The 16,537-nt window shown below is 46.8% G+C and overlaps 1 protein-coding gene across 1 annotated transcript in view; it reads left to right on the top strand.

The window, feature by feature from the left end:
* The window catches only part of NHSL2 (NHS like 2), a 14,765-nt gene extending 258 nt beyond the window's left edge, over positions 1-14,507 (top strand). The window contains exons 2-8 of the mRNA XM_023765019.1: positions 228-383; positions 3,211-3,338; positions 3,643-3,838; positions 5,900-6,031; positions 7,315-9,630; positions 11,086-11,218; positions 12,292-14,507. Of these exons, the coding sequence (XP_023620787.1) occupies positions 228-383; positions 3,211-3,338; positions 3,643-3,838; positions 5,900-6,031; positions 7,315-9,630; positions 11,086-11,218; positions 12,292-12,616 (3,386 nt within the window). The 3' untranslated portion in view covers positions 12,617-14,507. The remainder of the gene's footprint in view (positions 1-227; positions 384-3,210; positions 3,339-3,642; positions 3,839-5,899; positions 6,032-7,314; positions 9,631-11,085; positions 11,219-12,291) is intronic.
* The last annotated feature ends 2,030 nt before the right edge of the window (positions 14,508-16,537 follow it).

The raw sequence follows: 16,537 nt of genomic DNA, 5'->3' as shown, positions 1-16,537 counted from the left end.
GCCCCCCACCAGCGCTGAAAGAAGTGGCCTGCGCCTCGTTCTTTCGAGAAAAAAATGTTGCGACAGCCTTATCCCTGCTTTTAAGGGAAGCTTGGCCCGGCCCCCCGCCCCCCCCCCCCCCCCCCGCCGCTCCCACCGACAGGGGCGGGACTTCGGGCACCGTGGGCGCCCAGTGGCCGCCTCGCCCACCCTGGGCTGCGCCTCTCACTGACTCTCTCCTTCCCTAGCTGCAGCTAACTCGAGTCGGGAAAATGCGACAGCGACTGCCCACTCGAGGTCGTCATGGCGACAGCCAGTGAACGTGTTCCTCTCCTCAGGCAGGCCCCCGAGTGTAGAGGAGCTGCTTCGAGAGGCGCAGCTTAATCTCCAGAGCCTGTTGCAAGGTACCGAGAGGGTGTGGGGCTTCGTCTGGACCCACAGGCCAGATACGCAGCCGCTGGAGGGAGGCACTGAAGAAAGAGTACAGGGACCAGCGAGAGAGAAAAGAAGTTTAAAACCCATTGTAAAACAAAACACACATTTTCCATCTGTCACCTTCCAGACTCTAAATCACCACCACCTGTAATCTTTTTTTTTTTTTTTTTTAGCTCAGTAGCCCATGGGGGAAAAGAGGACAGAAACTGAGACAGGGCAAATGGTCAAACCATTTATTTCCAAAGACAGCTGGGTGAGAGACTCCCACAATGTGGCCCACATACCTCCCAGACCTTCCCTTGCCACATCACCCATGCCTTTGGAATCCTGGCACCGAAAGACAAAGAAGGCACCTGCAGAGTCTCCCTCTGGGCTTCACTCATTCTACTCTTACATTAACCTCGTCCACATATCTTCTGGGTAGCTACTGCTTCACCAAAGCAAGCCCAGTACACAGCATCCAGCGCTCACTTCACCCCGAATTCCCACTGTCTTTGAGCATATAGTATGCAAACCTGGGTCCACAGACCCAGAGAAGCAGCCCAGTCAGGTTGCCTGAGCAGTCAGACTTCACCCACTAGGCAGATGGAGAAAACAGACTTGGAAAACAGAGCTAGAATATAATTCTATTCACACACCTACCTAGCTGTGTGACAGTATGCAGATATCCACCCTTTCTGAGCTTCACATAAGTCATCTTTAAAATGGGAATTCCAATTCCCTACATGGCACAGTTTTGTGAGAACTAAAAATAGGGCTTAGCAAGAGTGTCTTGCTGCTGGAGAGACCCTGATGAGATGCAACATCAACTCCTGGTACTTGTCCTTTGGAACATGGGCTGAGCTAAGCACAATATTAAAGTTAATATGAAAAAATTAAGGTGGTCCCTGATAAGACCTTACAATATGAAAAAATACACATTTACCAGACCGATTTATCCAATGTAAGTGGCAAAAGTATTAAAGCTCAGGTCTATGAGAGAGACTATTGGCGAGCTGCAAATACCTGGGTGGAGATTGCAAGGGGCATGCATATATCCAAGTTCACTGAACCATATACAAATCTGTGCACTTTACTGTTGGTAAGTTATAACTCAATAAAATAATACAAATAAAAATTCAGTGCTAAGTCACAAGCTCCATACCCCCTTTCAGCCCTCATATCCCATTCAGACCTCTTTTCTAAACCTAGAAGACCTCCTCCCTCTTCCCCACTCCAATCATTATACCTTCTTTAAAGTTCTATTCTTGCCTCCTCTAAGAAAACCTTTCACATGAGTTCTGCACTTTGCACCATTCCCTCCATAAGCACGCATATGAGGCACTTTGTACCATCCTGTTCAAGAGGATTTTTATAGTTCTGAACTGCTTTTCCTTGCATTTGTTCATTCATTTACTCTTTCATCTACTAGTCCTGAGTATATATTTTGTCCACCTGGCCAGACTGAGCTTGTCAGCATAAAGAATCATGTCTTTTGGGTTTCCAGAAGCACCTGGCACAGGGCTGGATCCCCAAGAGATGCTCAATAGACATTTCTTGAGTGAACGTTAAATATGAAAAAATCATCTTATCAGCTCTCATTTATTCATGCCAACGAAGATTAATACTGGTGGAGAATAGAAAGTGGCACACGGCCACCCAACTGGACTACAGCCATAACCCCCACCTCCTTGCCAGGGCAGTGCTTACCTTAGAGAAGCATGATACCAAGGGACACCATGAGCCTTGTGTTCAGATAAGAGAGGAGCTACCATGCAGGAAAAGAGTCAGTGTGTTCTGTGGTGCCTCCGTGGACAGTTAGGACTGGGGGAGGAACCCAGAGGGAAGCAGATTTCACCATAAGATAAGGAAAAACTTTCCTGACACCTGACAGCCCCAACTGTCCTTGGATGGAATCGGCGGCCTTGGGAAGAGGGCTGCTCCCTCCTCTGCAAGTGTGTGCAGAGGCTGAAGAGACACATTAAAGGGCTGCTGAGGAGGAAGTCTGAGCCCAGAATGGGATGTTGGACCAGAGAACCTTTGAGGACCCTCCTGACTCCAAGTTGTAATTCTTAAAGTCTTTGCTCAAATATGCATGGAGCCCTGCCTATTGATTCCTTACTCTCACTTCCTTCATTTCGTTGGATTCTTTCTCTTCCTTTGAATTCATCAGTTAAATGAAACCAATTCAAATCTTATGCATCCTTCTTATTCCCTGATGATGCCCCTGAAATTTTCTTTCCTTCCTTCTATGCCACTTCCTCCCTTTCCTCTCCTTCACCTACACTCCCCTGGACCTGTCACCACCTGCAGTGGAACTAAGATGCAGGAAGCCAGGCCCTTGGAGGCTTGAGTAAGAGTTCTTTACATTCAAGGGAGCACCCCATGTTGGACTCCCCAATACAAATCTCCTTGTGCTTCACCCAGGTCTTTCCCCAGCTAGGGTTGCAGAAAACCTGAAGAACTGGAGGGCTTTAAAGAGAGGGCCTTGCAGCATAAAGTAGCAAAAGGTGTCTGCACCCTGAGCCTCTACTCCAAGTTGAGCACTTAAGGTGTGGACCACAGACACACGGGCTTAGTCCCAGAACCACCACAACTCAAATTTCTTGATTCTCTTTTCTCTTCGGCTCTCATAGTCCCAGGAAGTAGGCATTTTTCCATTTCTGAATCCAGAGGCTCAGAGGACAGGAAATATCCTAAAGAAATAGTGCAAGTCAGGCCTGGCAGCTAGAGCAGGAGCCCTGGCTCATGGTCCCTCCCCTGCCCAGCACTTGACCATGGCCCCCTAGAGTTTGTATCCACTGTGCTGTTTTTCAGAAGAATATGAGGAGCAGTACTCGGAGGCCAGACTGCTGGGGCAGACCTTCCGCTCTGCTGATGAGGCCCCTGAGCCCACTCCCAGCCCAAGGCCCCAGTCTGCCAGGCGTCTGGAGTTTGTATTGATGGTGAGTTGCATCTTCCCCTGCCTGGGAAAGCCAGTGCAGAGCTCGCCCTGCACCCATCGACAGGGGATCTTGAGCTGCTTACATTATCCACTGGATACCGCTGCTCACCTCTGCTCACCAGCAGAGCTACCCTGAGGTCCAGCCCAGATGGGTCTTGCACAGTAGGTGTCTGGCCTGGCAGCCTGTCCATGTTCTCCTGCCTCCCAGATGAAGCCTCCAACTAGCCTGCCTAGACAGCCACCTTGTGGGCATGGCTCATCTCTAGTCAGGAGTACACCCTTCCCATCACCTTCTTTCCCAACAGCCTACAAAACAGCAGCTGAGCGAGGATGAGACTACCACCCAGGGTGTGAGGGCCCCTGAGGCCTCCCTGAGCCTGTCTACCACAGCCGACAAGCAAGTTGCCTGGAATACCCCCTTCCCTCTGCCCATCCTAGAGGAGAAGCGGTGGCTTCAGCCTTGCTCCACGCACTCTGACATTGTGCCCATCAACATCTCTGGTAGAGTTGCTTAGCACCACCTCTGTTTGCTTCCCTCCATGCGAACTACAGACCATCCTCTCCAAATGCACTAGATGCTGGGGGAGGGAGCAAGACTTTCTCTGCTACTGGCTCACCCTGTACTGTCAAGGTCATGGCTCTTGCCAGGGAATGGAGGCATGCAGAAGATGGGGCTATGGCTGCTCTTTCTTCACTCTACTAGCACTTCCACACTAACTGAGACCATCTGATAGCAAACAAAATGTTCTTAAAGAAAACTCTGAAACTTTATGAACTTGTGTGCTCTTTGGAGCGTCCATGGATATTTAAAGTTTGTGAGTTATGTTTGGGTTGGGGAAAGGAAACTTCTTTGCCAGAAGCCATGTTTGGATAGGAGTCTGAGGGAAAGTGTGGGGTTCAGAGTGCTGATGATAAAAGGGAGGCTCATACCCAGGACGCAGACCATGGGCCTGATGGCATTTTAAGTGGACACTCGTCTTCTAGTGAGATGGGTCTCCTCAACTCGCACGTGGTAAGTGTTTAGGAAGGGAAGTAACAGAAAGGGACCAAGGCCCAAAAAGCCAAAAGGGGGCCAGTACTATCTCAAAAGTGGAGAAAATAATGTATGTAGCTTAGTTGGACGTGGCTTTGGGAACATGTGACACTTGTACCACACACCTTATTAATTCGTGCTCCACATTCCATTGGCTGTAAGTGGAAGAGGAGGAGGCTTGGTCATTTCAGAAGGAGATAGGGCCAGCAACCCAATGAAATCAAGACTTCATGACCCAAAGGGACCAGAGGCATCCTGTGATCCAGCATTGGCTTGTGGTATGCTGGGAAAAGTTGATGAAGATGATAAGGACACCTCTGGCCACATGTGGTGATGCTCTCTGTATATGGGGCCATCCAGCACCATTGGTGTCATCTCAGGAAATTAGAGGCAGAAAATAGAGCCCACAACCTAGGGAGATGTACTAAGAGGAGTGAGGGTGGAGAGGAGAGATTCACAAAGTGATGGTGGGCACTTTATTTCTAAACATATCTTACTCTCAATAAGGCTGGCCCTGAGTCACTTGTGGGAGGGGGGTGTCATATGCAGCTGTGAGGCTGAGAGGGGAGGATTTGGTTAGCCAGCTGTTGAATGAGAGACAGTGAGTGGAGCAACATACTCACCCCCTGTCTCACACTGCCCCTGTCTCAGCAGTTCCACAGGAACAAAGACTGACCCGGTGCTTTAAGAGAAATAGATCTCAGTCACTGCCCAGGGGTGAACTTTGACAAAATGTAATCAAAGGTGGCTGGAGGACAGACTATCAGGCTGCTTCCTAGATGAAGGGGGGGCGGCAAGGCAGCTTCTGAGAGACACTGTCCTCTGGCCCACATTAAGGCTTCTTTTTTAAATATATTTTTATTGATTTTAGAAAGAGGAAGGGAGAGGGAGAGAGAGATAGAAACATCCATGAGAGAGAAACATCAATCTGCTGCCTCCTGCATGCCCCACACTGGGGATTGAGCCTGCAACCCAGGCATATGCCCTGACCAGGAATCAAAACATGACCTCCTTGTTCATGAGCTAACACTCAACCACTGAACCACACCAGCCAGGCTAAAGGCTTTCTTTAAGGAAAGATTATAATCAAGCAACGTCTAATCTCAACCTGTCTCTCTAAATCAGTGGTTCCCACACCAGGCTGTACATCTGAATAATCAACTACCTGGGGAGTTTGAGAAATAGCTTCTACCTGGGCCCTCTTCCCAAAGACTTCAATATTCTGGGGTGGGGTTCAGGTATTGGAATTTCAAAAACTGCTCAGTTTATTTCGATATGTGGTCAGGATTGAAAACCATGGCTCTCAGCTACCTAAGACTCACAGGTGACCCTGGGTGCGGCCTATGTGTGCCTTGGGGTTTTGGGTGTCTGGGGCCATGTTGGGAGGGATATGAAAGAAGGGCCACCTGCCTGGATGCTATTCATGCTCATCGCTACTGCCATCATCCCTTCTCTCTACCTCAGGCCCATTTCCACTGTACTGTAAACAGAAACCAAGATGCACCCAAGTGTCTTTATTTTGGCTACAGGGCAGCAGTTCGATAAACATGCAAGTTTGCGACACTCCTTGTTTAACACAGAGACAGCCGTGAACCCCAAGTCCACCCTGAGGCGGAGGCGGACCATTATTGGATTCTCTAACTTTTCACAGCAAGACCAAGGTGACCTCACCACAGCTGAATCCCTGGGCCCTTCCCCTTGCTCTCTCCCACCAGTCCTGCCACCCGGGTGGTATTGCAGTTATGGGGAACAAGAATAATTTGGGGATGGGGCTTTGGATATCCTGAAAAAAGCCAATGTGGTGATTAAAGATAGCCAAGGGCCTTTGGTCAAGGGGAGCAACCAGATATGAAGAACAGGTCTCCCAGGCTATAAATTCATTGCTTCTCATTATAATTGGAATATAACCATATATGTTGTTTAGGCAAGTAGGTAAAGGGGGGAAGCATCACTAAAGAACCATCTTAGCAGAACCATTATGCTGTTAAATTAATGCTGTCCAAAGAGCACAGGCCTTGGCCAGGTTATATAACCTCTCTGAGCCTCAGCTTCTTCATCTATAAATTGGGGATAATGATGCCACCTAGTGGAGTTGCCATGAGGATTAGAGTCATTGTATGTACAGTGGGGCCTTGACTTACGAGTTTAATTCGTTCAGAGACCGAGCTTAAGGAGCTCGTTAAGGGGCTCGTTAACTCAAATTACTCTGTCAACTCAATGCAAAAAATCGGCAGAGAGACAGCTGGTATCTCAAAAAACTCGTTAGTCGGGACACTCATAAGTCAAGGCCCCACTGTAATTTGCCTACCATGTGCCTGGTACATAGTATGTGTCAACAAAGGGTGACTGTTATTATAAATTATCATAGCAGTAGAAGGCGCAATAATAATAATGATAGAACAGTAATAATTGTGTGTATGAGAAATCTTTGGGGATTCTGAACATCTGAATGGTTGCCTCACATCTGTAGGTTATCTTAAGTATCTCATGTTGCAAAGCTAAAAAGAGTCAGGTGCCAAAAATGCAACCAGACTCTGGGCTTTCCAACTGTGGCTTACTCCAAATCCGGGCTGAAAGTCACACAGTGCTGTCCTTTATGTAGTTCAAAAACTTCTGCTTTCATCTCAGGAGAGGTGAACTCTGAGGTCTGTGATGGCTTCGTGAGCCTGGGGTGAAAACCCAAGGTAGTCCCACCTGCCACTTCATCTCCAAAAGGAATAATCAAAGCTGGAAAGTCTTTGGCAGCCATCTGGATAATTCAAGGCCACCCTGTGACTCACCATGTCATGATGGGCAAGGACCCAACTTCCCCCGCATTCTTATCGATGGAAAGGAAGAACCAAGAATTCTGTTCAAGTTGTTGGCAAATGCTTCTTGGCAAAAATTTGGTGCTGCTGGGGGATCCCTGGCAGCACCACTAATGTTCTGTGTTTCCCTCCTCCAGGTCTCAGCAACAGCCCCACAGGCAGGTTGGCTTGCTCTACCAGCTCAGACATCAAGCCCAGTCATTCTGTTCCAGAAGGTGTTCATGGAAGAGTTGCCGTTGGTGAAGAAGCTCATTTCCCAAATCTCACCTCACCAGTACTGAGAAAGCCTTCTAGTGATCCCGACGAACCTCTCCAGGTGCGTGGTGGCACCAAGCCTCCTGGCATGGAAAGCATGGGAATGGTGTATAGCGTCTCCAGTTCTTGCAATGGACCAACAGAATCTACATTCTCTGCTTTGTGGAAAGGAGATGCTTTCACCTATATGACTCCAAGTGCCACCAGTCAGAGCAATCAAGTCAATGAAAATGGAAAAAATCCTTCTTCTGGGAATTCATGGGTCTCTCTGCACACACTGCCACCTCTGGTTCCTAAGGAGGCTGCTGCACTCTTTGTCACTCGTGATAACCCAGCAGGATGCAGTGGATCAGCTGGCTACTCTGAACACCCTACACAACAAAGGCAAGTATCAGAGCGACCCTTCAAGATTGGCCTTCTGACTGGTGGCACCTCAAGGCTGGATACAGGCCCAGGTGGGGCCAGCAGGTTCCGGGAGCGGTCACTGTCTGTACCTACAGATTCAGGCACCACAGATGTGAACTACGATGAGGAGCAGAAGTCCAATGAAGCCTGTGCCCTGCCTTATGCCAGTACAAGTTCTGAGGGCAGTAACAGTGCTGACAACATTGCCTCCATTAGTTCCCAGCAAGATGCCCACCACAGAAGGCAGAGATCCAGGAGTATCTCACTCAAGAAGGCCAAAAAGAAGCCTTCCCCACCAATGCGCAGTGTCTCACTGGTCAAAGATGAACCAGTCCTCTTGCCAGAAGGTGGGTCAGCACTATCCAAGGACCAGAGGCCCAGGAGCCTTTGCCTCTCCTTGGAACACCAAGGACATCATTCATCCCAGGGTCACCCAGCTGTGCCCACCTTCAAAGACCCAGAAGATACACAATTCTCCCACCACTGGTATCTTACTGACTGGAAGTCTGGTGACACCTACCAGTCCTTGTCCAGCTCCAGCACTGCCACTGGCACCACAGTCATTGAGTGTACCCAAGTTCAGGGCAGCTCAGAGTCTCTTGCCTCCCCTTCCATCTCCAGAGCTACTACGCCTTCCCAACTCTCCATTGAGGTAGAGGCTAGGGAGGTACCCTCTCCAGGAAGGCCCACTGGGCTGATGTCACCCTCCAGTGGATACTCCAGCCAGTCGGAGACACCAACACCCACTGTCTCCATGTCCTTGACCCTGGGCCACTTGCCTCCTCCAAGTGGCAGTGTCCGGGTACGTCCAGTGGTACCCGAGAGGAAGTCATCACTGCCCCCAACATCACCAATGGAGAAAATTTCAAAGTCACGATTATCGTTTGACCTACCATTGACCTCTTCTACCTACCTGGATCTGTCTGGGATGAGTATCTCCATACGAAGCAAAACCAAGGTGAGCCGGCATCACTCAGATACCAATTTTGGGGCCAAGTTGGTCCAGAAAACTAGCCCCAACCAGCCAATCATGCCCATGGTTACTCAGTCTGATCTACGTTCTGTCCGCCTCAGGTCAGTAAGCAAGTCTGAGCCAGAAGATGACATTGAGAGCCCTGACTATGCTGAGGAGTCGGGAGAAGTCTTCACCTTGCTAGAGAGAAAGATGAAACCTCCCATAGCTGAGAAACCCCCACTGGCTCGAAGGCCTCCAAGCTTGGTCCACAAACCACAATCTGTCCCCGAGGAGTACCCACTAACTTCGCCGACATTGGCTATGACCCCTAAGAGCTCAATTCAATACATGAGGCCATTCCCTCCAGACATCTACACGGTGGTGAGGAAACCAAAGTCCTCCAGCTTCCCTGAGGCCAGAAGCCGAGGGGAGTCAACAGCACCCTCAGCTCTTGTTTTTACACCTTTTGCCAGTTCCTCTGGTGCTTTCTGCTCAGAAAACCAGCAACCTCCCCAGGGAAGTACAGAGGATGAGGGCTCTAAGGTGAGAGCCCTGCCTGAAAGAATTAGCCTCCAGAGCCAGGAACAAGCTGAGAAGAAGAAAAGCAAGATTCCACCTCCTGTACCAAAAAAGCCCAGCGTGTTATACCTGCCTCTCACTTCACCCACAGCTCAAATGGAGGCCTATGTGGCTGAACCAAGGCTGCCTGTCAGCCCCATCATCACCCTGGAAGAAGATGCCAAGTGTCCCCCAACTGGCGACCACCTGCAATCACCTGGTACAACAAGGACGACTACCACCCCACAGGCTGATGATGGAAGGGAGGCAAGCCCTCCAGGTTAGTAAACTATCTGATGGCTTTTCCTTTCAATCCCAGGAGAGATGATGGTGAGAATGTAGTGCTAGAGACAGAAGCCAGTGCCCCATGATCCTGACCCTGGGATGACCAAGTTAGTAGGGCACCTCTTGAGGGTTTGGGTTACTCTAAATAGGTCTCACTGCTCTTGGTATCAGGACTGACCCAGGGGTAGATCTCCAAAGCTCAGTTTGAGGCAACCTACTCTGGAACCCCCAGTGCTGAGGTAATGTAATTAAACTAGGCCTTAGCAACCTAGGACCTTAGGAGCCCATTTACCTAATCAGGCATGCATCCCCTGCTCTAGAAACTCTCTACCTCACTGTACAATACTTTTCACTAGCCACACTGAATTTAGTTTCTGGCATGGGACTCATATTCTCCCAGGCTGAGGTCAAGTGCCATGGTGGGTTTGCAGGCTTCTGAAGCAATGCAATATATGTTACCACCAGCAGACTTTCTTAGTGCTTTTGAGAGGAAATGGAGCTCACTTTCTTAGATGGTTAGCTCTTTCTGGAACAAGAAGACTAGGCTAGATAATATTTCTCATCTTTTTAGGGGGTTTTTACTGTCTCTTTTTGTTTTCATTGTGGCAAAATACACATAACAAAATTTACCACCTTAACCATTTTTAAGTGTACAGTTCAGTAGTGTTAATTATATTGACAATGTTGAGCAACCATCACCACCATCCAGCTCCAGAACTCTTTTCATCTTGCAAAACTGAAGTTTACAACCATTAAACAGTAACTCTCCATCACCCTATCCCTCCAGCCCCTGGCAACCACTATTCTTCTTTCAGTCTCTGAATTTGACTACTCTAGGGACCTCATATAAGTGGAATCATGAAGCATTTGCCCTTCTGTGACTGGTTTATTTAACCTAGCATAAGGTCCTCCAAATTCATCCATGTTTCTCACTCTTTTTTGAACTCTTAACACCAAAATCTTTTGGCTTTCTTTAAGCTGATTTGGACTTTCAACATAAAATAAGTCATTGTGACTAAAACATGCAAACAAATCAAAGCCAAAGGTAATTTTAGAATATTCGTCCTTAAACTCCAAAGGCTCCCTCTGAGATTCAGACAGGTCCCACTCCCACCATTGATTGAGTCATTGCTTAATTGCTCTCAGTTCCTTGATCTTTAAAAATGACACATTTAAAATAAGAAAATGCTCAATCAACCTATTGTAACGGAAGAGCCATGAGAGAATAAAGACCTAGGCTTGACCTTTAGCACTGAGTCCACCTTGGCCAAATCACTAACCTTCTGAACATCATGTTCTTTGCAAAATGGAGACATTAAGAGTCTCTGTCCTGTGCCCATTAGTAAATGGGTGGACAGAGTTGCTTTGAACATCAAATGAAATACAGATGATAATGTGCTTGATCCTCACTATTGTGGTCAAAATAATTCCTTCTGGTTCTTATACCTAGGGAGTATTATGGAACCAAGTACTGAAGAAAAAAGTGTTATCAGTGATAAAACAGCTGAATGGATTGCAGAAGAAGATGATGATGTGTTTGTGGCTTCACGTACAACTGAAGATTTATTTACTGTGATACACAGGTCTGGACCAATTTCCTTAATTCCTATTGTAATCACCTTCACTTTGTATACCAAAAGACAAACTGCTACCTCTAAGCAGCCATTAGAATTGAAACTAGAGACTTAACTCCAGATACCCACATATGTGAAAGCAGTCCAGGGCCTCATGTTGCCAATTCACTGACATCTTTGGATGAAGTGGAGGAGGGTTGGGGAGGGGAGGACCAGGTGCCAAGAGAGAGGACCCTCATCTCCTAGCAACCGAAGGACCTATTGTAGCTCTCTCTGCTCTCTTACAGCTTTGTCTGCAATCAGACATTTAACCCTTCATAGAATTCCTTGTACCAAAAAATCTGATCAAGAAGTGAAGTGGGGCATCAGGCCAAGTATCAGAGCAAGAACTTAGGCAAAGGGAGACCGGATGGGGACCCAGTTATTGGACCGGGACACAAAGCAGGGGCTTGGTGGGGAGGAAACTGGAAAGGGCCCAGTTGTTGGAGCTAGAGCGCCAGTTCAGAGCAGGATCAGCTCCCAGGCTGCCTTGATTCAGAGTCCCTGAGCTTCTAGCCTTGACTCCTTAAATTCTTCTTGGGTCCCAGAACCTGGGCAGGACTGAGCCTGCAGGCACAGGCCAATGACTCCAGCTGCAGGCATTGGGAAGAGTGAAGGGTTGCCCAGCTGGCATGACTCAGTGGTTAAGTGTCAGCCTATGAACCAGGAGGTCACGGTTCGATTCCCAGTCAGGCACATGCCCCAGTTGCAGGCTCAATCCCCAGTAGTAAAGGGTGTGTGGGAGATAGCCGATCAATGATTCTCTCTCATCATTGATGTTTCTCTCTCTCTCTCCATCTCCCTTCCTCTCTGAAATCAATAAAAATATATTTTAAAAAAAGAAAAAGAAAGTGAAGGGAGATGGGTCCAGACAAGGGAGCCCAAGGACTCAATGGTGAGAGAGAAAGCTGGTGAGTATGATTGCTTGCAAGGCTGCTGCGTAGAAGTTCCCAGATCATGTCACTGGCATTCATGAAGTTATATGAAGCATTAGGAAATGTCCACCACACGAATTCACTCAAAGCAAACCTTCTCTTATTTAGGTCCAAAAGAAAGCTGCTTGGCTGGAAGGAGCCCGGTGAGGCCTTTGCCGGAGGCAGCAGACCAAGCTCCCACTCACCAATAAGGAACACAGCTGATTCTCCAATTAGTGAGTCAGCTGCCTCTGCAGGGTCAAGCGGCAGTATCAGCCTAGATGCTGGCAGAAACGATGATTTCAAGGCCTTGCTACAAAAGAAGGGCAGTAAGGCAACTCCAAGGTCCCGCCCCTCAGCAGCGGAACTGCTGAAGACCACTAATCCACTTGCTCGGAGAATTATTGCACAGTTTTCAAAAGACTATGACACCACCGATAGTCCCAGTACCTAAGCCCTGGGTTGAGCAAGTAGGGATCAGTTACTAAACTTGAGTATAAAAAGGGGAAGAGGAAGGGTTCTAAAAAGAAACCATGGAAATAACAAAAAAGCCTACATTTCTTTTACTTAAACTCACACTCCGGACAGCAGGAGAGAGACCACTTTATCTAGAAATCATCAGGCACTTTAATCATATGCAGACATTTTATGTTTTCATACTTAAAATCTTGCCATTATTGACTACAGATTTTCTTCTTATTTTCTGCCCGTGGTGTGCACCAAGAAGAAATTCTCAGATGCAAGGGCACACATGCATGTTTTCAATGAATGACCAGCTGCTCCATCCCTGGCTCCTATTACTAAGGAGAACAGTGTAAGAGCAGATTGGAGGCTATCAAACCTGGGGAAATAGGGAGCCGTTGCTGATTATTCACTTCCTTGGTGAGGCCTTAATGACTTGTGTGGAGAAACAGAAAGACTCTGATGCCTCTTCAATCATAGTTTAACTCTCTCCCACTGGGTTTGCAGGTGTGCACTTATTTTGGCATGAGTTGATTGGATGGCTTTTGTGCAAAATATGAATGTTACTTGGCCCTGAACTTCATGCCTTTTTTAGTTTGATTGTCTACACGGTGATCAGGGTGATGAGTTTCGATAACATACAGACCCTTCCCCCACACACACCCCTTAGCTAGAAGAGGTCAGAACCTGGTTACTTTGAATGAACCAAGCTCAGCCAACAAACAAGGCAGCCATTTGTCCACCCTGATCTATCTGAGGTAACTTGCACGCATGCTTTCAGAACCTTCTATGGGTCTGAAGCTAAACAATGATAGCTAAAATCTGTGCCCAGCTTATGCTGCATTCAAAGAACTCTCATTTCATTGGCATATAACATTCACTACAGTAAGTAATTAGCTGAACTAATGGCATCACCAAAGGCTCAAGGAGTAGAGAAAGTAAGTGTAACTTGCCCACCACCGTTCAATTCAGATTGTGGTTTGTGGTTGGTTGGTTTTGTTTAAAGGAAGTCTTACTATGGTCCAGAACTGAGAATGTATAAACTAAAAGGATATATCCAGAATCTAAAAGGCAGCCTTGCAAGTTGCTTTGGCCCATAATACAAAAAAGGCCTAATTAGTTAACCATGTGGGGAGAGAGGGTAAGAGCTGGGTAAATAGGATGCTGATGGAGCCCCAGAACAATCATTGTGACTCCTCCTGACCCCCCCCCCCACCCAAGCTAATATGCACTAACTCTTCTTGTCAGCTCAATTTTCTAAGCAAAACCAGAGCAGTGATTCATTTGATTTTCATATGTCTGGTTTCTGGGAGGTTGGGGGAAAAACAGACCAAGATTGAACAAAGAAAACTGGTTGAGCAATAATGGAGAGGTAACTGTCCACTGTCCAAGGAGGGGAAAAGAAGTCAAATGAAATAGTAGTCTGTCTCACAAAGAGGGTTCCCTTACCCTTTACTTCTTCACGCCCCACCCCCAACAGATTCATTGGTCAACCTCCTAGAGGATGCAGAAACTGCCCCAGAGACAAGCAGATCTTGATTTTGATAGATCGTGTTGCTCACCAATAAGAAGCAAACTCTTAGCACAACTGCCCACACTCCAGAGAACAGAGCAGCTGAAAAACCACACTGTGTGCTGAAAAGACTTAAGCCTCTCACACAGAAGCCCTGGGCCTAGGCACTTGGTTGGTACAGTTCTGAATTCTAGACTTCTGAGTACAGGCCAGACCCACCCACTCCCTTGAAATCAGCACTTTCCCCTGATTTATACCAAAGCCACTTAATATAATAAACAACAAAATCCCAGCTGCTTTGTAAAGAATTCAAACTATTTGGTTTGTAGTATGGATGTTGATGATAGAGAGCAAGTCATTCTCAACATAACAGAAGGACCTGACTAAATTTCAGGGGTTTTACCTAAAATAAAATAGATTCATTACTAGCCTTAATTTATATATGATTGCCACACTTGTCTGTCCCAGTCTCAGAATTCCAAAAGATGCAAACATTTTGCTCTGTAAGGAAATGAAGGAGAGTTTGTGCTTTTGCCTAACAAAGGTAAAGAACAGCCAGGGCCTTCTTAAGAACCATTATGAATAACTGAACTCTAAAGCCAAGTATGAGACTCACATTGTTTAGGACTTGTTACTTCTGCTAATTTTTCTGGAAGCATCTTGTTTGCTACTTCTAGTGGGTTTTGCCTCTCCCCTCACCTTGCTATCTCTAGTGGATTCCCCAAAAGATTTTAAGCTAAATGCCCTGATACCTTTATATTTTCCAATTACACTGAGTCTTACTTTCCTCTACAATAATCTATATGCCTGGATGTTTTAGAACATCTTCTACATCATCACTCTGGCACTCAGATGCTCAGTGGTGTTCCCATTAACACAAAAGCATTTGGGGCAAAGATTTTATGGTCAGAGGTAACATTGAGGACTGGAAATATTTACTTAATGTTTTACAACAGGTGGACCTAGTTCCAAAAAAACAACAACAAACTGTACTATTTCTACCAGTCATCAATGAACAGAACACTGAATATCTTTCTACTCCTAACACTCAACCTCTCTTCTCCCCCTTGATTATCGTAACAGCAACTGTCTCTCCCACCTAGGCACAAACCACAGTATTTGCTGCCTTCTGCACCTACTCTGCTGAAACGGGAGAAGAGAGGCTGAAAGCCCCTCCAGAAAGGCTTTCAGAGAACCTACTACTGCCACTATTACTAGTGTGAAAAATAACAATTTTTGAAGGCGGAATACAGAAGAGGTGCAAGTGAAATGAAGTTGGCCCCAGGAGGTCAACTAACAATTTAAGTTGTTTCTGCCCCTTTGTTTCCTCTGATTCCAACTTATAGCAGCAAGTGGTTCTGCTAGACTGACTTCAGTCCCATCAAGAGAGCAGGAAGTCATCTCCAGGAGAGGTTAGTTGGTAGCTAAGAGTGCTTTGCAGTTATTTGTGGTATGAATGTTGAGGATAGAGAGCAAGTCATTCTCAACATAACAGGAAACTTCACTGGTATCTCTTCAACTTTGTCTGCTTCAGTCTCTCTCCTGGGACTTCCACCTGGCCTCAACTTGTCCCTTAGCTGTAACCCCTGTAAATCGCTTCCCTAGCTGACAGCTTGCCCTTAAAAAAAAAGAGCAAGACAGCAAATTGATTCATGTTAGCTTAATGACCACAAATTGACCAGTTGATCTGGAGACATTACATTGAATCTGCAAAGACAGATGAGATTCTACAAGCATTTTACCAGACATCCATTCTAACTCTCTAGAGTCTAGACAACATGGATTGGGTTGCTATCTCACTGTATCATCAGTCTGAGCAGATCTGGCCAAGCACCTGCCCTCTTCCTCATAAATGAACTATTCCCTAAAAAGACGAGTTCATGGTCAGTGCTCTTTTCCTCACCATTGCAGCCTTTCATTATCACCAGGTCTGTAACACAGTGGTGAACTTTCACTTTAATATGATTTGCCAGGGCCAGGACTAGAGTGAGGTGACTGAGGCGCCTGGGGCGCAAAATTTAAGGAGGTGCCCACTCTCAGGGCTGTGCAAGTGCCTTACCCTCGTCCTGGCCCTGCGATTTGCACTCCATAAAGTATTATCACTTTATCTTCTCCCAATGAACAAGCATGGTTCTTCTGATTTGGGGGGTAACTCGCTACAAGTTGTTGTATCAGATGTTTTTATTGCTATCTGTTTTTCACTGCTATAAATATTCGTATGCTTATACATAAAAGAATCTTCATTATTATCAGGAAACATGGTTGCTTTCTAAGTAATTTTCTCCAAGTGGCAAGTCAGTGCCCACTTTAGTAAGGAATGCTGACAGGATAACCCATCAGCAAAAGAGTGAATGAGTTGGAGGTCTGTCCTTGGAATCCTCGCTTTTTCTGTTCCATTCT

Source organism: Myotis lucifugus, unplaced genomic scaffold (assembly GCF_000147115.1).
Source record: "Myotis lucifugus unplaced genomic scaffold, Myoluc2.0 scaffold_4, whole genome shotgun sequence".
In the NCBI taxonomy this organism is placed as follows: Eukaryota; Metazoa; Chordata; class Mammalia; order Chiroptera; family Vespertilionidae; genus Myotis; species Myotis lucifugus.
The sequence above is the reverse complement of the archived record's forward strand: the minus strand, read 5'-3'. Positions and strand labels throughout refer to the sequence as shown.